At 41.8% G+C, this 25,694-nt stretch overlaps 1 protein-coding gene across 3 annotated transcripts in view; it reads left to right on the top strand.

Annotated features, from left to right (window-relative positions):
- LOC138250083 (E3 SUMO-protein ligase RanBP2-like) overlaps positions 1-25,694 on the top strand; it is a 580,259-nt gene that overhangs the window by 368,191 nt on the left and 186,374 nt on the right. For all 3 annotated transcript variants that reach the window (XM_069204483.1, XM_069204484.1, XM_069204485.1), the window contains exon 23: positions 22,740-22,873. In XM_069204483.1, the coding sequence (XP_069060584.1) occupies positions 22,740-22,873 (134 nt within the window). The remainder of the gene's footprint in view (positions 1-22,739; positions 22,874-25,694) is intronic.

Below are 25,694 nucleotides of genomic sequence, written 5' to 3'. Positions count from 1 at the left end.
CATAGTAAGGGGTTTGGTGCAGAGTTGACCGCAAGGTCCACCTCTACAGCAACAGAGCCCGCTCAGGCCTTTCAAGGCAGGGGATTAAATACAGCTGACAATGTCCAGGTCCTCCTGGGCAGTGCTCTGCTCCACCACCTGGTACTGCCTTGAAACCATTTTAGCCTGCACTTGGAGGCACAAGGCCATACTTTTTGAGGCAGGGTAAAGTATTAATTCCATGGGCAGCAGAGCATCACATCCAACTGGTGTATGCTTCAAATCATCCAGCAAGGTTTGCCCTATCATTTCTTTTAGACCTGTTGCACATTCCACCTACGTCAGAGCTGCTGTCAGAGGACCATTTGTCCATTTTGGTTTTTTTTTGGTGCCAAACAATAACAGAGGCTGCTGGCCTATTTAAACTTTCGCCTTTGTTTTTTTCTGAAAAAGGACCAGTGCTGCTGAGGTATTGACGAAAGCGATGGTAGTGGTTACAACAGACTTTCAGTGTTTGAGGTTACCAGTCATCATCTACCTTGACGACTAGCTGAAGAAGGCAGGTTCGCCAGTCAGTAATAGGCCATTTTAACATGAGTGTGTTCGAGAACCACAAGGATGTCAGGAGGTTCATTGTGCTGGAGTCACATGACTCCTGAGAGGCTTCTGTTCATCTGAGTCATTCTTCATACTGAGCAAATGTGAGTCTTCACTCCAGATCAACAAGTCAAGGACATTCAGACTATGAGGATGCTGTTTCGGCCTTGGACCTGAGTTTCATTGAGAGTGGCTAGGATACTTCTTGGACTGCTGCCCTTCTGCTTGCTGCTAGAGAACTAGGTCAAATGTCTCACTAAGCTTCTGTGGTGAGATCTGAAGTCTCAGTGGGCTCAGCCTCTAGAGGGAGCAATAGATTCTACTAAGGTTTCGGAGGACACAGTGAAGTACCTGCAGTGGTGGCTGCCTAACAGCAATTGTACTAGTGGCAGATCCCTTGCCCTATCCCATCCAGAGCTGACAACGGTGATGGACACATTGCTGTTGAGATGGGAGGTTATCTGGGAGAGTTGATGATGAGAGGACTCTGGTCTCTGCCAAAGTCCTGCCTCCACATGAGTCTGTTAGTGTTGCGGGCTATTCCTGCCTTCCATCAAAGAGAGGCTGATCTAGGTGCTCACGGACAACACCACCGCCATGTAGTACTCCAACAAGCAGGTGATAACCCTGGGTTGTATAGCAGAAGGCTCTCCACCTCTGTAACTGGCTGAGTCAGCAGGTTGTTGACCTCCAGGAGGGTTCTTTAAATACCATGGTAGACTCCCTCAGTCAGCCACACCTAGGGAACCACGAATGGCAGCCACGCCTGGACTGTGAAATGCGTCAGGAGATACATATAGATATTGTCCACAATGACTGTGATGACAGGAATACACAAGTGTCATGGGAGTGCCAATACTTTGGAAATTTAGGGGGTTATTCTAACTTTGGAGGAGTGTTAATCCGTCCCAAAAGTGGCGGTAAAGTGACAGATATACCACCAGCCGTATTACGAGTTCCATAGGATATAATGGACTCGTAATACGGCTGGTGGTAAATCCGTCACTTTTCCGTCACTTTTGGGACGGATTAACACCTCCTCCAAAGTTAGAATAACCCCCTTAGTCTTGTCATGTCAGTGCATCCAACAGATTTTCATGTAGACATTCCTGTGTTACATAGTGTTGAGGTATCAGGAAACAATTTAGTGTGCTTAGACCACATCATTTAAAATTTTATTTTAAAACATAAGACGTCCTCTTTAAGGAATGAGGTATCAAGAAATGTTTTAGTGTGCTTAGATCAGACTGTTTGCAATTTTATTTTAAAGCATCAGAAGTCTTCTTTAGGGACTCTCAGCTCAAAACTGCTTGCTGTAAACAATTAGACCTCTAGCCAAACCTACAACCTCTTTCATGAGTGCTTAAATACTCGTTTTCTGGCTTGGAGTTTCATTAAACTTGTCTCAAAAAACCAAGCAGTGCCATGTTCTTTCTTTGCTTAGTCATCAACCTCTTTGGTGCCAGGCTTTTAATTCCCCATTGGTAGCAGGGGGTGACCTTTAGCAGTAGTTGCAGCATGTCAAGGTACCTCGTATAGATAAATGTTCCCCTGTGGCAAGGAAGGCGCTTGACAACATTTACTGTCTGGTGAAAATGATCATCTGGCTGATTTGTAAGCCAGTGTTGGGGCTCATCCTGTTCGAAGTTACCCTTGAATGAAGAAGTCCTCGATGGATAGCAACACATGCCATTTATTTTCACTCAGAACAAAACATTTAGAATGTTTGGCAAACAAGCAAGGCCTAGTGTGGTTTGGTTTGGTTTCAGTTCCTCTGTGGAGTTGGGAAGGGCCAATACCATCCTGTGTAGCAGCATCAGACAGAAATCGTCTGACCTCTTGGAATGAAGAACAGTAACTTCTGTGCCTAATATAAAAAGATAACCACATTTCCAGTAGAGACTTAGCATGCAGATTCTCACATTGTGAATTTCCCAGGGCCAAACTGTATCCAACAGAGTTTCATAGCAACTCCCTTGCGCACCAGTGTGACTCCGCGTTAGGCCTGTCCCACCCCGAATGTGGCGTCAAGGCCACTTTATCTGCAGCACCTTCGCATGTCGATGTCAGTTGTTTTCTTTCTGTACCTTCCAGCGTGGATTCAAGGCTTGCTCCCTCGAGTCTGTTATACTTGACAGTTTTTCCCCACAAACTTTTTCAGTGAGCAAAGGCCATGTCTAGTAAGACTACAGGATTTGATTCATTTAAGGTGTGCCTCAAGAAGAGGTCAGTGACTGTTCTACATCATCTGTCTCTGGTGTCTGAACTTCCAGCACGATTCCATAACATGCAATAGTTGCTCCAACATACACTTCATAGCTATCCGTGACCACAAAGCGAAGCTATACATCGCAGAACATCAACTGAAGATGAAGAAGGCCCAATCCATGTCGAGGGCACGATCGCACTCCTGCTCCCAGGGCTGATTTCACAATTGGTCATCTTCAAAATCGAGGTAGTCGGTTAAGTCTTTTTTTTTTGTTTTGTTTTTTAAACAAAAACCTCAAATTCTAATTACAGCTATCCCATTTCCCACTGCTCCCATCACTTGGAGTTGTTGAACCCCTAAGCCCCCCCCCCCACACAGATCGCGCAAGGCACCGAAGTCTGTCTCCAAACCCAGAACCAGTTTCAACACTTACGCTTTGCCTACCACACCTTTCTGGCCCTCCAGTGATGCCACAATAGCTTTGAGAATTTAAAGAGTCAATGGACCAAATCTTCGGAACCGAATTGGGACACTCTTGTATGTCTTTAAATCCTATGGATCTAAGGTGGCCTCCTGTCGGTCCAGCCCTTTGTGAGTTTGCCTCACAGTTGACTTGCCCTGACGTCGCCCCTGTTCAACACCAGTGCTTTGTATGGCACTGCAGCTCTGAGTGTTGATGACAACACCAAAGCTGGAAGGAAAGCTGATAGCCTTTCTGACTCTGAGACGAAACTAGAGCAACTGCCACTGACCACTCTGTGACCTCACCTTTATCGTCATTCTGACCCAGAATAATTTTCTCAAAACCAGCATGAATTCAGAGACGACAGTGATGATTTTAAACCTGTTTACCTTGACCAGAACATATTTCTGGATTTTCAGGACATCAGTGGTCTGTATATGTTCCCTGACACTGTTCTCCACTTGTCTCTTCCAAATGTAGCTACAGTAGAATCTACCTCCTTTACCACAGGGATAAGGAGGGCAGCAGACATCTTGGACTTCCCACCACTGAGGTATAAACTAATGTTTTGACAGAAGTGCTTCATCCCGGACAAATTAACTAAGAGCTTCTGTTGCCATTCAATGAGGCCCATACGGACGCCCTGTGGGGCAGCTGGGCAAAACCAGGATCTTGTCCTTCTGTTATCTGGCAGATCGCAAGGCAGCACAGGCCTGCTTCAGATAACTCTGCCTTCCTCCTCTAACATCTGTTACCAGAAAGCCTGATTGTACGGGCCCTTACCAGCTGATTGAACTCCATTGCATTTCTGACCATCCCGCCAGACAGAGTTGAAATGCATGGAGGCATTCACCCAAAGGATGTTGTATTCAGCCAGCTATGCCCTCAGGCCTGTTAATCCCACACGATACACTTAGGCATTATGGTACATGGTGGCAAATATTTTGCCTACAGTCCTGGTTGATGTAAGGACAAGCCTCCAGTGCCTTATTCAAGTTGGGCAAGTAATCCATTCTATCAGGCATGGACACAACTGACTGGGTAGAGCAGTCTGCACCAGAGTTTTACTTAGTTACCATGCTTGGATTCCTTATACTGGATTCTCCAGTGACGTCCAGCAGTTGTTGCTCGATATCCCCTTCTGAGAAGCCTTCGAGCTATTTAAAGACCATAAGGCAATGGCATGCTTATTTGAACTTGTGACCCGAGGCCAAATTCACCCCTTCCAAGACTTCAAGGGGGGGGGGGGGGGGGGGCGAGGATGGATGGGGCAGTAGCAGCAGAGGCAATGCTGACACTTTCCTCAGGGCTGGCCTTTGAGTCCTTTTGAGATAGCGGCAGGGGATCTGGCTGCCAAAGTTCAGTCCTCCGAGGCAACAGTCTGCCTAAACCAGAGACCCCCAGACACCCTCCCGTAGCATCTGCTACCCCTGTGCCTGCTGCAAAGACCATTTTGTCATCCTCGGTAGCGCGAGTGTGTGGTAGTTGGTATCACCTTTCACCTCCCCGAATGGAGGAGCATCACATCAGACCAATGGGCGCCCCACATAATGGTTACTCCTACACTTACTGTTACATCACTTGGATTTGCCCCCAGCCTCTCAACACCGCCTGGAGGACCACTTGTCCATACTCCGAGGGGAAGTTCAGGCTATCTTTGCCTAGCGAGCCATAGAGGGTTTGCCAGCATCAGATATAGAGGTGCCAAAAGAGGCCAGAGGCCACCACTCTATCCTAAGCCTTTGTCCTCTGAGCTTCTTCCTTAGGAAGGACAAGTTCAGAATGCTTTCTCTAGTTCAAGTTCTGTCTGCCCTGAGTCCAAGAGACGGGATGGTGGTGTTAGTCTTGCAGGGCACCTATTTCCACATCCCTGTCCTGGAGTCCCACAGGCATCTGCGGTTCCAAGTAGACAAAGACCACTTTCAGTTCTCAGTGCTCCCCTTCAGCCTTACCAGTGCACTTCTGGTGTTTGCAAAGGTGGATGGTGGTGGTTGCAGCCTATTTGTGGAGGTTGTAAATATTAGTCTTCCTGTACCTCAGCGACTGATTGCTGAAGACGTAATCTCCTCAGTCAGTCACAAACCACTTCCAGATGACAGCCGACTTGTTGACATTGTTGGGTTTTTCCATCAGTATGTCGAAGTCATATCGGACTCCTTCAGAAATGCTTCCTTTCATCAGAGTCATTCTGAATATGGTACTCTTCCAAGCCTTTCTTCCGCTTTAACAAGTCCAGGATTTTCGGGTTATGATCAAGATGTTTCCAATTTAAACCTGGGTCTCGGTGAGGATGGCTCCAAAGTTGCTTGGCCTCTAGGCTTCCTCCATGCTACTTGTGGACTATGCCAGGTGGCACATGCAGGCTCTGCATTGGAATCTGAAGTCTCAGTGGCTTCCGCACCTAGTCAAGCTTTCAGATTCGAAACTAAAGAATCTACTGAAGTTTTTCTTTTGAAATATCAAAATGATCTCTTAAGGTTAAAAATTCTTGCAACTAGTCTAGCTCTCAAGCTCAAGTTTATTGAATATTCTGAGGCCAACACGTTTCATGACACAAAATGCTTCTTCAGGGCCAGTACAAGTGAAATGTCAGAATTTCAATAATACAAGACAAGCATCAAATACCGGAAGGATTCAGAGAAAAGGAATACAATATGCATCAGATTTGAGAGGGGAAAAAAAGAAATAAAGCAAGAGCAGAAATATTTTGCAAGAAGAAAGAAAAAAAATACAACAAAACTTTATATTAATTAGTAATTTAAATGAATATACAAAACTGAAAATATTGGCAATGTGTATACGTTTAAAAAATGCTACTGAAGTTACTTAAATTGAAGGCAAAGAGAATGAAAGGAGTGCCATATCCTAAGTATCTGGAAATGATTTACCAATTCTCTCTCTCTATATATATATATATATATATATATATGTACTAGCAAAATCTTAAAACAAGTGGCCCACAATTACAGAAGCACAATACCAGAGATAGACACAGGGTTCTCAATGGTGTAACACCTGACTAGAAAGTTGACAGAATAGCTTAAGCAGATAAAACAAATATTCAAGTGAAGTCACAACCTCAAAGAAAAATATACCCAAGAAAAGAGTATTGTGCAATAGAACACTGTTTCATACCAAAATATGGTCTTGACAAACCATAATTTGAAAGAAAACCAAATTGAATTCAACAAGATGGCGATCATATTAGCATCCATCTAAAAAAGTAAATAAGGCACACACACAGAGGAAGAAATGTAATAAGTGGCCAAAACAAGACCACCAAATAAGATGCAAATAAACTAATCCTAGAGATTCCAAAAATATGTACTTGCATAAATAAATGTAGTATCAGATGTTGTTTGCCAATAATCATTGAAAAAGAAAGAAAAAAGGGGCTCATGTAATTAATGCCAGTTGTTAACGTGTTCATGAAAACCTAGTCGATAAATATCAACCTAAACAAATACTGATGGCAGACCAAATGCAAACATATGATAAAACAAGCATTTGCAATGAAATAGGTCTCGCGTTTGTTTGAGTTAGAGCTTGGGCAGTAAATGCATAACTCGACTTTTCTTGCCACATACATTGGTGAACCCTGTTGCATTATTTGGTCCTCTCTGCCAAGTAATTTCGGTGGCTATAACCGTTTCATCATCACAGCTTCTCTGCAGCAAAAAAAAAACTACACACACACACGTGTGCCTGGCAGCAGCCGAAGCTCACTCTGGCGTCGCCCAAGCACCAGTCTACCATTAGTGATCAAGAATGACATTTACTGTGCAATTAGAGCAGATGAGCTCTGCCTGTCATCACACAAATACAGGTGTGAGGATCTCTCCTAAGTAAGGAAACTGTCATCGCTTCAGGTACAAACTGTGAAGTCTAGTCTAATACCGAGCCTCGGGAAACCTTAAGAGTCACCACTCTGCACAGAATAAGATTGATTTCCCTGGGGTCAGACAATGCATTATTTGTTACATTCCTTTTCGATGGGAATTTTTTTTTTTTTTTTAAACAATCAGTAGCTTGATTAAAACCGTGTGAACGAAAAAAAACCTTTAAGCCTAAAGATACAACTTTTAGTTTGTCACAGTGCAAAAACTGCTGTGAAAAATAGTGACAAAGCTGACAAATATATTCTGATAAACAGCTCTGCGGAGGTGGGCCTTTTAGTTGCTCACGTCTGAGAGACCAGACTAACAATTTATTGGACAGAGCCATTGGACATTAATCACGGTTTTGGTTTTTAATCTAGGAATGCTTATTTTTCAGTTGAAAGCGTTCTCACTTTCTAGTTTTTATACCTTCCCTTTGTTTGTTGAACTAGAAGGTATCACACTACAAAAAACGAAAAGCACATCAAATTTCAAACTAACCATAAAGTCTGCCAGGTTACTTTCAATCACGTAACTGAGTGAAGCGCTTAATTTGCACTGAGGCACTTTTGCGAGGTTGGTATGCGTGTGCTAAACACTCAAAGAACTTAAACAAAAGCCACAAATAACTTTTTCAGACCCTGGTGCATTGACGGATGATTAAACGGAACGGTACGCCCTACTGACAACACGCTGGCAAAATACTCTGTATGCACATTTCTACTCGTGTTTAAAAAAAAAAAAAAAAAGTTAAGTTAAGACAAAATAAAACTGATGCATGGAAAAATACACCAGTCTTATTTACATGCATACTTCACTCATTATAAAACCAATTTGTGGCTGAGCTCAGTGCCCGGTCACACTTATTTCCTTTCATTCACCACACTCCTAAACATTGCATCCCATACTACAACGACAGCCCCTAGGTGATCGTAACACCCAAAGGAAATGTCACACACCACAGGGAGAGATTTCCTAGATAGGCTCAGGGCTAAGACAGCGCTCTCCCAGCCACACACTCTTGATTTTGTAGCATGCTTCCCATGTGTGCAAGCGCTTCAGCACCCCTCTTAGTGGTTTTAAGTGCCATATAATTGTTACATACAATATACAAGCAGACATGCGCTTTGCTGCTGATACTTGGTTTTTGTAATAATTGTCAATGGTGATACTGTGTGTCTGCAGCTTACACAAATTTTGTAAAGTCTATGTGACTTTTTATTTTTTATTTTCAAAATGCAGAGTATCTCAATTAAGAACTTGTAGATCAAAACAACTGCGATCTACTCCTCGTGCCAGCAGCTCTATAAACACAAGGAAACCCTTGAGCATAATCAGTCAAGCTGCTTAAAGAAGAACAAACCCAAAATTAAGATCATGGGACAGAAACCTTGCAAAGTATGTTATGGGTGAGGGAGAAAACTGTCATCTATCTTCGCTACTTAAGCGGGATTTTCGCTCACTGAAATCTGATGAAATGTACTTGAGTTGGCTCTGACTAACGCAGTTATTTCTATAAGGAAAATAAAGCGCCCAAGCAGCATCTGCTTCAGCCCAACCCTCACAGCAGACCTGTTTTTGATTGCTTCAGCTGAAGTGTTGTGTGCTCCATTACGACCTTTGTTCCAGAAGCTGGAAGCCTAGAAATTATATTTAAAAGCGAGAGGCGCAGTGGGTGAACGTTGACTAATAAAACACTATGAAATGTTTAAAAAGTCACTAAATGATACAGAACCAGCGCAGGGCGTAAACAAAGTCACACATTCCTGCTTGATGGATCTGCGGACGGAAAGAAGTAACAGGTTTGGGGGTGGGTGGGAGGAGACGGACATTGTGAAAACAGAAAAGTGTTTTGTTTCTGTTTAAGATGTATTTTCAATAGTGAAGCGCAATATTTTTTTAAAGTCATAAAATAGAACAGAAAAGGCTCGAGCGAGAGTAAGGAATGGAATAAACAAAGTCACACATGACTGCGGATGAAAATAATTAATAGACATGGGGCAGTGGGAGGAGGAGGAGAAGGATCGTGTGAAAACACGAGTGCTCCAAGACAAAGAACAAGCAGTTTTTTCAATGCATTATGGGTTCTTGCTCTTTCAATGAAGGCAGGAGGTTCTAATGAGGGAGTGCAGGCTCGGCTTCGGAGGACACCTCAAGCCCACACCCTGCCCCAGGCTGAAGGGCACAAGGAGATGCCAAGCTGAGCCATTGGCACAAATATTTATGACACTAAAGTGTGGAGGCAGGGAGTGGAAACATGCACCCTCATACAAGAGCCTCTAAGATTTGACCCCGGTCTTTGAATCCACAGCATATGCAACCAGAGGTGAACATGGGTAAGAGCCCTGTTAGCAGAAACAGACTGCAGCCACTGAAAACATCCAGCCCTCTGGTCAAATGCTGTTAGCGTAAGAAAAAAGTAGTCCCTAAGCACATGTTACATTAGCACTAGTGGAAGGGTACAAGTACTGCGGCAATGCTCCAGGGGAGTGTACAACTGTGGAAAAGGTGGGACAAAGAGCAAGGTTTGACCACTAGTACGCACTGATTTTTTTAAGGACACTGAAACAGACCAGTAAAAAAAAAAGCAGAGTGTGCCCAAAAGTATAGAAGCATATACTAATGTATATACAATAGGTCTTGAATGCTCAACCTAAAAATATGAATTGCAACAACTAAGGTAACGAGCAACATACCGACCTGATAACCGTGCAGATAAGTGGACGCGGCTGCAAAGCAGTAGACACCGTTGCTCAAAGTGGAAGTCAAAAAATACTGGTAGAGGCAGTCACATGATCAGCTATGTGATCGCATTTGAAAAGCTGCACCATAAACAAACCAATTTAATTTATTTTAAAAGAGCATCCATGTTTAGAGAATAATCAACCCTAAACGATTAACATAAAAAGTAAAGAGAAAATGACTCACCAAAATGTGTACAGGGTAAGAAAAAAGGGAAGAAATGGGGCATTGTATTGCCTCTGTGACAGCATGGTCATACTCTAATTCACTATTTTGACAACCAGTGACTACTTACTGTCCGACCAGTGAGACTTTTCTGACCTCAATATTAGAAAACTAATAGACACTTCAACCAAAATAAGGCGGATAAAAGCATCAACATCAGTTAGACTCCAGTATCGTCAAACAAATGCATACAGGAAAAGCAGTGGATAACAGAACACAAATGTATCTCAAGTGCAGCTTCAGCATCAAACAACACCGTTAGTTATGGTATGAGATTCCTGATAAGAGGAAATAAAAGAATATATACCAAAGGATGTGCAGTGTGCTCAAATGATGAAATAAACTCATTTTCTCCAGGTTGGTGAAAACAATGATTTTGTGTGCAACATGTACATTAAGCAAATGCCCGAGAAACAGAGAGCAGTGTAACATAAGATTGGTGGCACCGCATACTGTGTATGTAGGTGGAAGTAACACAAAATGCCTACCTAGGTTCAATTAAATGAAGGGTATATTAACATGCAGGAAGGATAAACATGACATAAAAAGGTTTAGGGCATCGTAGTTATAATTTTGATTCAACCCCAACCATTTGGAGGATTTATACCTACAAACAATTTCTAATATAACATATAGTGCAACTCGTCCTCCTTGTTGAAAGCCAAGGTTAAAGCCTGAAGTTTAAAGATCCTTAAGGTCTCCCTGTCCCTTAATTTGTGTATTTGATCCCCACCTCTTCTGTGTGGTTTGTTATATTCTATAGAAACAAATTGTATGTCATGAAGGTTGGATCCACATTGGGGAACACGTAAATGAAACATCAAAGCCCCTGAGGTGTTCTTTCCACCTTTCTTTCACTGGGCGAATAGTAGAGCCTACATGTTTTTTTTTTGTTTTTTTTTTTCCACATACAGACGTTACGACATAGATGCAGAAGCGAGTGTTGCAATTAATTAAATCAGTTATAGGATAGTACTGTTTCTTTTCAAGATCAGAGAAATGTGTTTGTTTACCATAAGTTAATTCGCAACAAATACTGTAACTACATTTTTTTTAAACTCAGCAATTTACACAAGGTCCCCTTTACATGAGTCTATTTAGAGTAGCATGCTGTATCACTAGGACATAGTATCCCCCTAAGAGATTTGCCCCTCTGAAAAGCCTCCTCCTGGTGTGTATTCAGAAATCTACAAAGGTTATGATCTAATCTGAGCAAATGCCAGTGTGTGTTAAATATTTTGTACACCAAGAGCTTTCTAGATTATACTTAGTGATAAATCTGATATGATCACTATTGCTTTTTATTGGTTTCTAGTGTGATTAAGTCACCCTGTTATTTGTAGAAAAGATCATTCATTTTAATCTATTTAACCCATTTGTACACCTTTTGAATTGTGGCTGAACTATACCCTCTTTCCAAAAAGCGAGTACGAATGTCACTTGCCTCATTTTCAAACTCAGAATCTTTACTGCAAATTCTGCGAGCTCTGAGTAACTCACCAAAGGGAATATTATGTTTCTGATGATTGGGATGTTAAGAACTGGAGTGCGAAGTATTGTTCACAAAGTTTGGTTCGTTATCATCTTACTCACTATTCTCTGGCCTTCTATGTACAGGGTGCAGTCTAAAAATTCAATCTTTTTGTCACTATATTCTAAAGATAGCTCAGTGTTTCTTAAATTCTGATTTAGAATAGAATGAAAAGTTGCCATTGTGATAGCATCCCCCTTCCAGATTATGAAAATATCATCTATAAATCTAAGCCGTAACCGGAAATTATTTTCAAAAGCATCTGCAGCTGTACCAGTGAGAGAATCATTTTTAAATTCACCCATAAATAAGGGTGCATATGAAGGAGGAAATCTTGAACCCATTGCAGTTCCACAGGTTTGATGATACAAAGATTTTTTTTTAAAAGGTAATATTTTTAAGTATAAAATCAGCCATTTCTTGTAGCATCTTGCTGTGCTCTTCTAATGTTCTATGCTAGCTAGTCCGTCAGTGTGTTATACAAGTATTTAAAAAATGTACATCCAATGTTGGTAAAGCATATTGTATTGACATGGAATTTTGTCAATTCTAGTAAAGAAATCAGTGGTACCCTTTATATATGAAAGTAATACCTTGACTAGAGGTGCAATGTGGATGTCCGTGAACTCTGATAATCTTTCTGTCAATGTATTGTTACTGGAGTCTATGGTCCTTCCCTGTGGGGAGGTGAGATTATTTATTTTTGTTTAAAAAAAAAAAAAAAATAGATTACAGGTGTTTTTGGAATGAGGAACATTCAAGTAATTATATTCTTCATCAGAAAGTAAGCCCACATTTCCCCATTTCTGTAAAAGAAGGGTATGTTCCTTTTTTTGCTATGTGTAGTGTAGATGATTCATACCTTGCTAGGTCAGATAACTGTCATATTGCTTCCTTATGCAGGGGTGTGGAATTCCTATAGCCCGGTGCCCAGGACATCTTGTTTGGGGTCAAGGGCAACAAGTTTTCATGTTTACTTTGTCCTTGGGACATGTGGGCCAAATCCCCTGCGGCACAAATCCTTTGCCTGACAGTTTATAATACTACATTATGTATCAGGGAAGGCCATTGGATGCAGGGAAGGTAGTATTTGTGCTTGACTGTTGATATTGTTCAAACTTTTATCTATGGTTCATTAATGCGAATCCTTTATGCTTAGGGTAAGCTCTCTAAGGAAATGTTGTAAGCTCGGACTGCATTACTGACAGTGGTTCCAGTATACAAATATGTACACGCGTTCGCAGTTTAACGATATGAGGCTATGAGTATAATGCTCCCCGAATGCTCTTTATTAGATGCAAATGTTTGCAGTGTCTTTAAAGCAAAAATGATTATTAGGAACCATTTCTTTGAAGCATCATTTAGCAAAACGAGTTGTTGCATGCTATTTCCAAAACAATGTTCACAATGGAAAATCAGTTTCACCAGTTTCAACATGAGTATTGTATTATAATAGTATTTATATAGCGCTTACTACCCCTGACGAGGCGTCGAAATGCTTTTCGGTGAATAGCACGCTTCTCCGAAACCCAAAAGGAATTAGTGGTGGTTTAGCATAGGGAAACATGAGTACAGTTTTAGTATTATTATGAGTTAATTTGCGCCGCGGATATGTGAGTTTGTTAGTTGGATTGACTGGCGTAATGGAGGGGTAGAGGAGGGAAGAATCCAGAAGTGTTAATTGGGAGTTTATAGTAATTGGATTTAGGCTTGGAATGAGTAAAGGGGGATATAGGCGGGAAGTCTGTGGAAAGGGTTAGGGAGATCATAGTAGCAGGAGGGGTTTTGGATGAGTTAAAGGTGAAATAAATGAGTGAGAACTTAGTAGGGTTTTTGGGAGATCATAAATTTTGTCTCATGTCATTCATCCATACCCAAATGTAATTTCCCTTAATTTCAACACTTTCGGATCTTACAACAACCACTCACAAAATACAGATAAACAAATTGAACATATGCTGGGAGTCACTCTGGAGTGGGCAGTACTGCTTGTATGTAAGCTGCTCTAGGATTGCAGCGTTTAGGGGGGGGGGGGGGATCCCAGCAAATCTAGTGCAGCAAATGGAATTCCAATGTCTTCATTGGTTGTGGAGCCCGTATGTTTCTTTGACTGATCCATTTTCTTATTGGTGGCGGTCCGTTGGGGGCACCCGTCATCAAGAGAACGGAGCTTATAACCAGATGAACCTACCGGTGCTGGTAGCTGCCAAAAAATGTATCCTCTGGTTACTCGGCGAGGACCGCAGGCAGCAAGGGCTGCTCAAGAGAGTTCAGTGCTGATCAATTACGCTGGGGGAGCGGTGGAATTTATTAGTAATTTCGCATTACAAGAGAAACGCAGAATTACAAAATTCTCCAATTCTGCTGGTGGAATCAAACATTCTACCCACCCCTAGTTAAAACTAAAGAAATGGGCCATCCCATCCAAACCCCTATAGTCCATCACTCAGTTACAATCTGATACCTAAATTCGATGGTGCCTGCATATCAAGAAAAATCCCCACCACTAGGAGTGTAAAGCGGGGTGCATTTTTGCCCCCATCCTTTTCAACTTGTTTATTTCTGATTGTTCTAAAGCCATTGACACCATTAACAGCCACTTCCTAAATATTGACAGAGATGATATAATATAATGCAACAGCACAGGAGGAAACCCTAAGATGTATCAGACAGAACTGATATGAGCACTGATTGTAAACACTGAGCCGACGGAGTGACATCCTGGTAGTGTCGGGAGTTGGCACGACCCTGTGGTAAAGGACGCTGCACCTGAGCGGGTTGGGTGCTTTATCAATTCTTTGTAGACTTATTACTGCTCAAGAAATGATTCCCCGGCAGGGATTTGAGTGGGATGAAAAAACTGAAGGGTCTCTGAAAGGGGCGTGGCCAATGTAATTAAGGGCGTGGCTTTAAAACGTGTCAGCAAAAAAATCTGTGCTTAGTACAGTGTGCGCCCGACTGGTATTTTACATCCAGAAATATAGTACAAGTATCATTACACCTATGGAAACATGAAAAAGTATTGGCAAAGACAATAGTTCAGGCATTGGTGGCCAGTCTTTTAGTGTTGTTAATGCATTCTTCTTTTGACCTGGTTTTTGTAAAACTTTATTGTTGGGGCTGCCGGTCTTCAACATTATAACAAACGCTGGCAAAAGCAAAACTGTTTTTCAGCCTGGGACTGAACAAAATTACTTTCTCTGCCGATATGCTCCTTGTAAAAGAGCAGAATGCTGTCACTCACAGTGAAGCCACCTGATCTGTAGAGATAGGATTTTAATAAAAACAAAATGTCTTGGTTAATGCCAGACGTAATTAGGGGCCCAGTTCTTTAGAGAAGAGCTATTGAAAGACCCTTTAACATGCAAGTTAGTAGTTTTGCTCAGACTCAAAAGGGCATTCAAGCCCAGGAACTATTGCTTGCGCTACACTCCAACCCCAGTATGTAGATTTGCGAAAAGGTGGCAAAATAAGGGAATTGCTGGCATTCATACCTTAGTACGGTATGAGCCCTGGCATAATCAGAGGCTATCATCATTGTTCTTATATAATTTACAGAATTTGTCACTGCACTGGACAAGTGGATTTTTTTGAAGGACAAGTAGATTTATAAATCAGTCTGCCTCCTGGGCAAGAGGATATTTTATTAAATTCCACACCGCTGCTTATGGTAATCACAGTAATTCTTAATAACTATAGAACCACCCTTATCAACTTTCCGAATGACAATTTCTTTAATAAATTGCAAAATTGAAAGAGCTAAACGTTTATTCTTATTCAAATTATGAGTCTTATGATTTCATTTTAGGCTTGTAATATCTCTTAGTTCACATTTCTCAAAACTATCAATATTATCCCCATTACTGAACTTAGGAAAAAAATGACTATGGCTTCAGGGCACTGTCTATAAGCACATCACAAACTATGTCAAGATATGTTAATATATTTTCTAGTGCCACTGCATCAGACTCACATACAGAAAGTAACGTTTGTGTGTCTTTCACATCACCAATATAATGATCAGTAGAAATTATCAAAATCTAATTTCTCTCTATGGGGGGGAATTTGACTCAAACTTTAGTAGATCAGTTTTAAAAGTGAAAAAGTCATTATGTTTTAAAAGGAACAAAATTCAAACCTTTACTCAACACAAACAGTTGCTCTGCAGTTAAACTATATGTTGTTTAATTGAACACTAAATTCAACTCTGCTTCCATTGTAACCTTGTTCTCATTCATTTTCTGTTGGTTTCGTCTGTTCTTTTGAATTCTTCCAGAGGGATTTTCTTCCTCATATCCTTTCTTGCTAGTGACGCTGCTGTCCTTTCTGCTTTTTGTATTCTACGCAGTTCCTCTAAAAAAAGAGCTGGGAGAGGGTTCAATATCTTTGGCTCCACTGTTTGTGCTGTTCAAAGAGGTTTCTGAACCACTTATCTCTTTTACATGAGTTTGGTCTTTATTGGATACGCCATCCCTATTTCTTTGCATATGAGTATATCCTTCCTGAATGATAGTCATGAGTGTCACGTTCTAGTTCAGTGCGTTATGTTAGTTTCTCATCTCATCCTGATATGTATCCAAAATGCCTTCTAGTATCTCATAGTTTTTCTTAGTCAGCTCCTCACATTTCAAATAATCAGTCTTTTTGGAGGTTAGTAATCTCTTCTTGTAATTTAATAATGGTGACTTCCTCTTACTCTATCAACATTTCTGTTAATTCAAAGGAAGTGTTCTGTGGTTTTGAATGCCATTTTTCAGCCATTTCAGCTGTCATATCATCAGCAAAACGGAAAAGATTAATATGTAAACCTCTAGGTATTATCTTTCTTTCGATATATTGTTTTAAAGTTTGTGCTTCCCACCATTTTGAAATTTCTTTTACCATTAATCTTTCAAATTGCAAGAACAGTTGTTTCAAACTCTTGTGAGGTGTCGGGGATTCCGTCCAGGAGTCTGAGGTGACAACAAAAGACCTGCAGTAGTGTCTGCTCAACTGCAGTTGGACCAGTCCACCCGCCCTACCTCTCCCAGAGCTAACGTTCATGATGGATGCATTGTTCCTGAAGTGGGGAGTTCATCGGGAAGTGATGGTGATCACAGGACTCTGGTCTCCGGCAAAGGCCTGTCTCCATATCAGCTTGCTGGAGTTGCAGGTGGTTTATTTGCCACTTAAGGCTTTACTTTTATCCATCAGGGAACGTGGTGTAGGTTCTCACAGACAACACAACTTCCATGAAGAACTGCAACAGAAAGAGTGGTGAGGGGTTGTGAGTCTTGTGCCTGGAGGCTGTAAATCTATGTAAGTGGCTGACCGCTCAGGGCATCTCCCTGAGCACTGAGCCCCTGGCAGGATCTTTATATGCAGTGGCGGATGAGCTCAGTTGACGTTGCCTAGCAGATCACAAATGGCACCTACATTTGGAGACAGCACAGGGTGTCTTCCAAAAATGGAGAGAACCTTAGCTTTATCTCATAGCTGCAACAAAAAAACAATGTCCAGGTGTGTTGGAGTTCTCAAGGCGGTTCTCCCACTGAGACTCATTCACCAGGACTGGGGTTTAGGACTCCTCTTGCCTTTCTACTTATGACTCTCTGGCTTAGAATACTGAAAAAGATTGAGAAAGATTGGGCCAAAATAATACTGGTAGCTCCAGATGGAACGAGGAGAGTGGGACACCTGTGACTTCTGGCCATGAGCCTAAGTCCTCTAACTTGGCTGCACCTTCAAGGGGGCCTCCTGTTGCAGCAACAGGGCCAGGTCCTGCATCCAAGTCTTTTCAACCGACTCCATGTGTGGAGATGAAACAGTGTCAATTGATGGCTTTTGATCTTCCTCCCAAAGTAGTTAGTGTCATGCTGGTTTTTGGGTGTCCTTCCACAAAAACTGTACTGGAGGACGTTGAGAGAAGTTTGTTTTCTGGTGTCCTCCCATGACATTCAGCCTTTACAGGCACAGTTGTCTTTTTTTTTTTTTTTTTTTTTTTTTAAATAGTCTTTCTTTGGCATAGCAAGGCCATGCTGTTGCAACAATTAATTTGATATATAATTTGTGTTCTGCTTTTAATTTACCTAAAGAAATATTGGTTCTCCAGATTTGTTTCTGTCACCGACAGGACCTTTGTTTGAATGTACTAATTGCTACCCAGGTCCTGAGGTTCACTTGGTCACCACATTAGATTGTAGTAGCAACAGTTAAGGCTCATCTTTCTTCTGTCTTGGCCTTCCTACGGTTACACGATCAGCAATCGCTTTTCAGATCACCTGTTGTGTTGTTCTTCAAAGGGCTGCTCCACAAGCTCCCTCCAACATCTTTTATGATACTGCGGTGCGACCTTAGTTTGGTTCTCACCTACTTGATATGCACAACTTTTGAACCAGTGACAGCTGCTGACTACTACTGTTGACCATAAAGACAGTGCTCCTCATCACGGTCACCTTTGCTTGACAAATGAGTGAACTCCAGGCTTTGTCCGCCTACCAGCCTCACACACATCCTTTCTGAGCATACTGGCCCTCTGAACAAAGGCAGTATTGCCAATGGTAGTCATGCCCTTTCACACAGACCAATCTATTACTTTGCTGCCATTCTACACACACTTCATTCGTCCATGGAAGAGGAGCTGCTCTGTTGTCTTGATCCTAAGTGGAGCTTTCGTTTTTTTTCATTTAACAGACCGTATTCCATTGGATAGATGATCAGATTTTTGTGGGCTTCTTTGGCCCCAAAGAGGGGTGCAAAAGAGAACCATCTCCTGATGAATTGCATTATACATAAATGTCAGCTATCGACCAGCAAAGAAGCAGCCCCCGAAAGTCTTGCACACTTATTTTATCAAAGCACAGCCTGCTACTACTCTGTGCTGGTGTGCAGTGTGCCCCTCTTCTACATCCGTCAGGCTGCTACTTGGACAACCTTATACACATTCACAAAACACCATTGCCTGAACAGCCCAGTCCTGTGGGACAGGCATCTTGCCCGATTTGTCCTGCAAGATTTCCTAGTCTGAAACATTCTACAAACCCACCACCTGGAGAGGTACTTCTTTGATATCTATTCACAAGGAAAGCTGCGGTTAGAAGTCAGAAAAACAAGTTAGTTACCTTTAGTATGGCTGTTTCGGATGGAGCCTCTATCAAACCCCCAATATTCTTCACCTGCCTGCCCTCTTCTCTTCTCTGTTCTGTGTAATGAAATCATACAGTCATTAATAGATCCCAAAATTGGAGATCTGAGCTTTAGCAAAAATGGATACCCCCTATTTAATACACTCAGATTTTACTCTTTTTGATTACCCAGTTTTAAGACCTTTAGTGTGGGTGAGACTCATTCTTTGAGTCTTACCCACAGAATAATTGCGCCTGTTTACTGCGAGTGTCAGCCTTTTAAGATAGGCACTCACTGCGGCGCAGCTGGGGTGAAGAGCACTGGGCTGGTTACGCGTGAACATATGTGCAGACTCTGTATGGACTCTATCATTGTGCACAGACCACTAATTGTGCGCTGTAGCCTGGTGCAGAAGGGCTCCACATGGATAACTTTTGGCCCGGGGGTGGGCCTTATAATAGTGGGCACTCGGATAGATCAGTAGGGTTTGCTGGATTACTGTATTATAAACACAGGGGGAAATCTGCCTTAAATTATAGTTTTGCTCCAGTTAGGCCGACACTGTACAGTCATGTATCAAACTGTGGCGGAACATGCACTGCAAGTATGAATATGCAGGTTCCAAGAGCCTACATGTATGCCTTGTGGATCGTCCAGAATAGTCCTGTTTCTCTGGCTCAGCTCAGGATCCGAATCCAGACCTTTTGTCACTCTGTTAGTCCAAGTTAATTATTATGCTTCCCAGCAGAGGGAACAAAGTCACCCCCACACACAAGAAGCAGTTATCAGTGCTTCGATCCGCTCCTGAGGAGGAAAGGATGAGGAGGAATATCTGCATCTGGTTATTAGCGGTCACACTGTAGTATGGTTGGGAAAGCCCAGGCCCATTGAAGAAAAGAGAACATCCAGAAATCTGGAGCCAACACAGGAGGGACTCCCTTTTGAAGGTTTGATAGAAAAGTCCTCTGGCTGTGATGTCAGCTAGGGAGGAGGCTGAGGCCCCAAAGGAGCTGTACACATAGACCACTTGACTGCACCATACTGGATTGTCCCACCATACTGGGCAGGAAAGTTGGTGTGGTTATGTAGCACCAAAGGACTGGCCAGGGATGCCTGGCATCTAAAACTTTCCACCTACACTATAAACTTATAGACAAGGGAGAGACCGGATTAGACCCTGAATGGTGGCAACATCATGGGCAACTGGAAGCGTAAGCCCCACCCCGATGGACTAAGGACTCAGCCTGCCCCCCATGCAGTGAGGCTGGCCCTTTTACACTCCCCGGAGGACCAGTTGGGGGAAGACTTGGACTTGTTTTCCCCAGTGGGAGGTGAGAAATTCAGAAGCCCATCAAAGGAGAAAAACTGGCCCAGGGAGCCAGAGAGACCAGCTTCTCAAAGAGTGCACCCTTTTTGAGGCCAGCTCCAGGTGGCTTAGGGCTCTCAACCGGGCCAGAAGAAGCCAAAGATCATCAAAATTGGCCCATCAGGGCCTGAGGTATGCAGAGGGAAAGGATTTAATCTTTGACCTTGGCTCAAGCAACTGAGCATGCAAAGCTCTGCCTCATGTTCAAGAGAACCCCAGGGTGTGCCATTGACTGGGTGTTCACGAAAGCTTTATAAATATTGAATTCCCTAGGAGGATGTGTGCGTGGGTCCCATCCTCTGTGTTCTATTAGGCCTGGGTACTCCATTTCCTGGGCAGCGTATTCAGAAATGGAGCCCTGGACTTCAGGCCTGGCGATGAGAGGAGGGATCTTATCATTGGGACCCGAAGACTGTCACGGCAAGGACGGAGGCCCTGGACCCCAACCCAGGGACAGAGTAAGGTGAAAGATAGGGGAAGCAACTCTGAACTTCCCCCCACAGTGGAAGTGTCCTCATCCCCTGCTTCCCCATGCCTGTGTCTGGGGGGAGGGAGGCAGCCGTCAAAGATCCACCACTTCCAGCACGGACGGAGCAAGGAGAATGCAGTTGCTGGCTGCTGCACCGGCAAAAAGCAGTGCCGGCCAGGTGTGGAGCTGGCTGGGCAGGGCGGGAGTGTGTTCCCTGTGTTGCCCGAAATAAAATATGAATCGAGGTGAGACTGGGCACCCCTACGATTTAAAAAGAAAAAAAAAGACGCATGACACAGTAATGAGAAAGGTCAGCAACACTAATCAAATATTAATGCTTCTTTGAGGGAGCACCTCATAGTGTCCTGCATGGCTCAAACGCTGGTAAATTTGGCTTTGTGGTGCCTTCTGGAGAACAAGGGTACCACCATCAGATGTTGAGGCTGTAGGATACACAGCTAACCCTCAATAGTAACTTTAAAATTAACCCTGTCTCCCACGTCAAAGGACGCATGACCTGAGGGAGACGTTTGCCTTTGTTGCAAGCATTCATAAGGCTGGAACTTTTGTTCTACAGACTGGAATTGCTGAGACCTGTAATGGTTGGTCCTCTGGCTTCATGTTACGTGACCTAAAGATGTTGAAGAAAGACAGAGAGTTGTGCTGATTTTAAATGCTTTAATTAGAAGTACAATGTTAAGTGATTCTGATGAATAGTCAGAGCTTTTCTATTAAAAACAATTCATGCAATTAAACATGGTTACTGGGTTCAGTGCCAAGATAGTGATTTTTAATGTGTGATTATTTATCTTTCAATATGGTGACCCGACAAAGCCAGTAGTCTTGCCTGATACACTGGTGTGGGGACTTCCTGACAAAGTCAATAGGTATGTGTTATTGAGAGCCACTCCCTTATAATTAGATGTTCTATCTGTTGTAGAAGTGGAGGTATTGTGATTGTAGAGATTGTCTCCCACTAGGGGTCAAATGAGATTTCAAAATGTTACCAAAGGTATTTCCACCTCCTTAATATATATTTGTAAATTATAGTGTAGTATTTAGTAGTCTGTGAATAATAAGCATACTTTTCCTTTTTCAACGAAAAAGCACTGTCTGGACAGTTATTTGTTGAGTGTTATTGTTTTGTGTTAGCGAATGATGATTACTAACCCACACCACCTCGCCTGAGTAGGCCTTGGACTGCTCTGCTTCGCTACCCTGAGATAGTCAAGTTCTACAATGAGGTGCTTAGTTCCCTGTGAGGGGATAGTTGTGGACCTGTTTCTTGTGCAAGCCACACATCCTGTACAACTAGTAACTCAATATAGTGGACACTATGTCACATAGGGGACAGAGCTGACGTGGAGGCACAAGATGCCACCTATAGGCGTGCAAGGAAGTTTCTTTGAAAATATTCCGTATCCAGTCTGGCGCCTGAGTGAAATCAATAGGTGAGGAATCTTCACTTAGTCTTTACCAGAAAAGCTATTGCCAAAGGTAAGTAACTTGTTTGTTTGAATTATTTTATACTACAAGGTCAAGCACACCACTTAGACCGACACTTGAGAAATGTATTAATACAATTGCTTTTTAACATCATTGTTGCCATTTTCCAGTTTTTCTTGTTTTATAATTCTCCGGCATATTGCGAAACAAGGTGTTGGAGTGTAAGATTAGGAGCAAGTTGCCTTATGTCATATCTTAGGCATGCCTGTTGTAAACGCCATCAACCAGCATCAGCACACCTGTCACAATCGAAGTACTGCCCATCTGACTAGTAGTGTGCTTGGGAACTGCAGGAAAGTACCAGCAGGTAGGGACCTAAAGGAGGATAAAACATGTGTCTTAATCACCTTACACTAGTTTTGGCACTCTTCTAGTTCTGTGCAGTGAGTCGCTGTGAACCCATGTGTGTTGGTTCCAATATTATTAATAAAAGAGCGTGGACAGTTAGGACTTGTACAGAAGTTACCACTTCAGCAATTTTGTTCCCTATTCTCAACATACTGATAGAAATTTATGAAATTAATAAATTAAAATACGTTTGATATATTTAGATGTTTTGATTACACAATTGTTTAATGATTACTCATGTATTAAGTGTAGACAAATGTCATTTGCAGTCTTTTACCTGGATTACAGAGTTATCTTTACTTTATCATTGGTAATATTCTAGGAGCAGAAGGACAGGTGGATGTTTCTGAAGAGTTAAAATCTGAAAATCTGAAATCTCTTCATTTATCTTCCTTTGGTGTAACTGATAAAGACACCTGCAGTCAAGCACTCATGGTTACAGCTTGTGCCTTTGAAGTAAGTACCATGTATTGCAGTGGTTTCTTGCCCTGTGTCTGAACTTCCTAATATATGTATTTGTGTTGATTTTCTTTGAATTCAGCTTCTGCAACAGTCATGTATCACAGATTTGCATAGTGCTGTATTCCTCTTAGTATGCATCATTTGCAATATATTTACAACCCCAAAAGCCTGGCGGTACCAAAGACTTCCAAAATTCTAGACACAGAGCACACTGATTACCTCCCTCAAAGCATCACTAGAGAATTCAGGATGCTTTGTAGTGACCTCTTCAACGTCTGTGTTGCCATGAAATTGCCTTGTGATCCTGTAGAAAAAGAGCACTGTGAGAAACCTGTTCTAAAAGATCTACTGAGTCTTAAAACTGTTTTGACACCAATGCCAAATACAGAATCTAACCCAAAAGTCTATTTAGACAGCAGAACAGTTTACTGTCAAAACTATGATTAATATATATATTCACAGAACAAAACAAAGCTTAAAGCAATGTTATAGTTGGGTGAATTACTCGGTGACAACATTTACGTTTTGAAATTAAAAAAACACATATTAAGCAGTTATAGTTAGCCGCACTAACTACAACTTGTTCCCCCACTTTGCACTGCTTATGACTGCTCATCTGACATCACTCATGACATAATTTATGACATCACTGATGACACCACCCAGTAAGTATGTTGGTTCGTTCTATAGCTTGCATAGTGGCAGGTAACTACCATAATACTTTTGCACCTAATTTTGTACAGCCTGGGTCCAGCTAGCAGGATTAAGTGTTTACAAAATACATGTTCCTAATGTACCGTAGATGTGTAGACATACTAAACATGTTATAAATGTTTGTATTCAAGGGTAACTCTGTGTGCAAGCAACAGCTTACCTGTATTCATTATGCTCCACACAACATTAACATTGTCACTGAGAAATTCACCTAATTATAATGTTACTTTAGCTTTGGCTTTTTCATTGTATATGTATTCTATGAACAAACCAAAGGTTACAGATAAGTTATAGTTAGGAAAAGTTTATTTATATATAAACCATACTTAAACTACACAAACATTAGAAATTCTAAAGTTATAACTAATTTACAATTTGCACATCACCTTCACATTACTATAAAACACCCACGTACGTACACAGTGCTAATCGTAACTTACATTTTAACTTAACACACCACCTTGGACTTACTATAAGTTGCACAGCTTTGTTCAGTGTTCTCACCTAACTTGTAATACTACATAAACTATAACTCACGCCTTCTCGATGCACTGATTATACCCTTTCATATGACATTACTTATACTGTGTGAAAACATCGCTTTCATAACAGCTTAATTATGACATCTCAATTGAGATGATATTTTAGGACACTGTGCATGGTAGAGTTGTGATTTAGAGTTTAAGTAGTATGATGCCACTATGTAATATAAAATATATATCACTTTAAAAAAATAAAAAAAGTTTCCGGGACTTTATAGTTAGGTTCAGATTTAACGCACAAAAAACACAGAAATTCAGCAGTTATAGTCATCTCAAGTAACTTTAACTTGTGCCCTAAGGTAACTATATCTCGCTCCCCTGTCATGCACAGTTTGCTCATCAATAGTTTGACAGCAAATGTTACAGTGATATTATCAATGATGTCATAGATGATGTCATGAGTGATGCAAAAAGTGGTTTAATCAGCAGTGCATGGCGAAGGTGCGAGTTATAGTTAAGATAATTATAACTACTGAATTTCTATGGTGGTGTGTGTGTGTAAAATCTGAACCTTACTGTATCGTCCCGGTAACCTTTTTTTTTTTTCTTCAGTGAATCTCAAAGGTTTTTTAAATGTTATTTCCCAAGTATAAGCTTCTTGTAACTCTTGGTTTTTTTTCAGTGAATTTCTATGTTTTTTCAATGCTATTTCCCATCTATAAAGTCCCTGTAACTTGGATGTGTGTGAGACTATCTGGGTGGGTCTGTGAGTGGGTGTGTGAGTGGCTCCACCCGTGTGTGAGTGCCTGCGTTTCTGTGGTTTTGTGGTTCTGTGAGTGGGTGTGTGAGTGGCTGTGTGAGCAGTGTGTGAGTGGGTCTGTAGGTCTGTGAGCAGGTGTTTGGGTTTGTGAGTGGGTGTATGTGTTTTTTAAAAAATTTTAAATGGGGTCTTTAATCTGAGGATCTACCTGAATCCATGAGGATCCAGGTGGATCCTCTCGCACATTCAAACAAAAAATAGTTTTTGGACACTTTCTTCCCTATAAAGGGTCCCACACAGACCCCTCTATCAGTTCCATGCAGTCAGGGTACCTCTACCCTGACCCTTGTATCACTTTTAAATGTTATTTTCCCCACTGGGAACCAAGTCCTGATGAACAAAATGGTGGCCAAAACTTTCCTTTCAGGTTGTGGCCAACCAGTCACAACATTGCTGTTGGCAGATGGCTCGGCACATAGACGTCTCTAAATATACATACATCTTTTTAGTTTATTAACTCCAAACCTACTGAACAGATTTACTCCAAATTAGAAAGAACACAATTTCTTGACCAAGATCTAGCTGTCTGCCAATTTTGGTGGAATTCCATTCAGCGGTTCAGACTGTAGTGGTGTCTATAACCTCTTTGGCTAATTACATGGAGAAAACTTGTTTTGGGAGCCCCCTTTTTCTCGGCTCCCACTTGACAGATCAGCCCCAAAACTTTACAGACAGCAGCCGAAGTGACTGGCACACTAGTTTTGAATATTTTGTGAAAATTCTTTAAAGGGTGCCACAGTTATTAGAAAAACTAAAAAAGCTTTTCCTGTGGAAACTAAGTCCTAGCTATAACTACCTA

Source organism: Pleurodeles waltl, chromosome 8, assembly GCF_031143425.1.
Source record: "Pleurodeles waltl isolate 20211129_DDA chromosome 8, aPleWal1.hap1.20221129, whole genome shotgun sequence".
Lineage (NCBI taxonomy): Eukaryota > Metazoa > Chordata > Amphibia > Caudata > Salamandridae > Pleurodeles > Pleurodeles waltl.
Note: the sequence above shows the minus strand (reverse complement) of the source record. Positions and strands in the feature narration are given on the sequence as shown.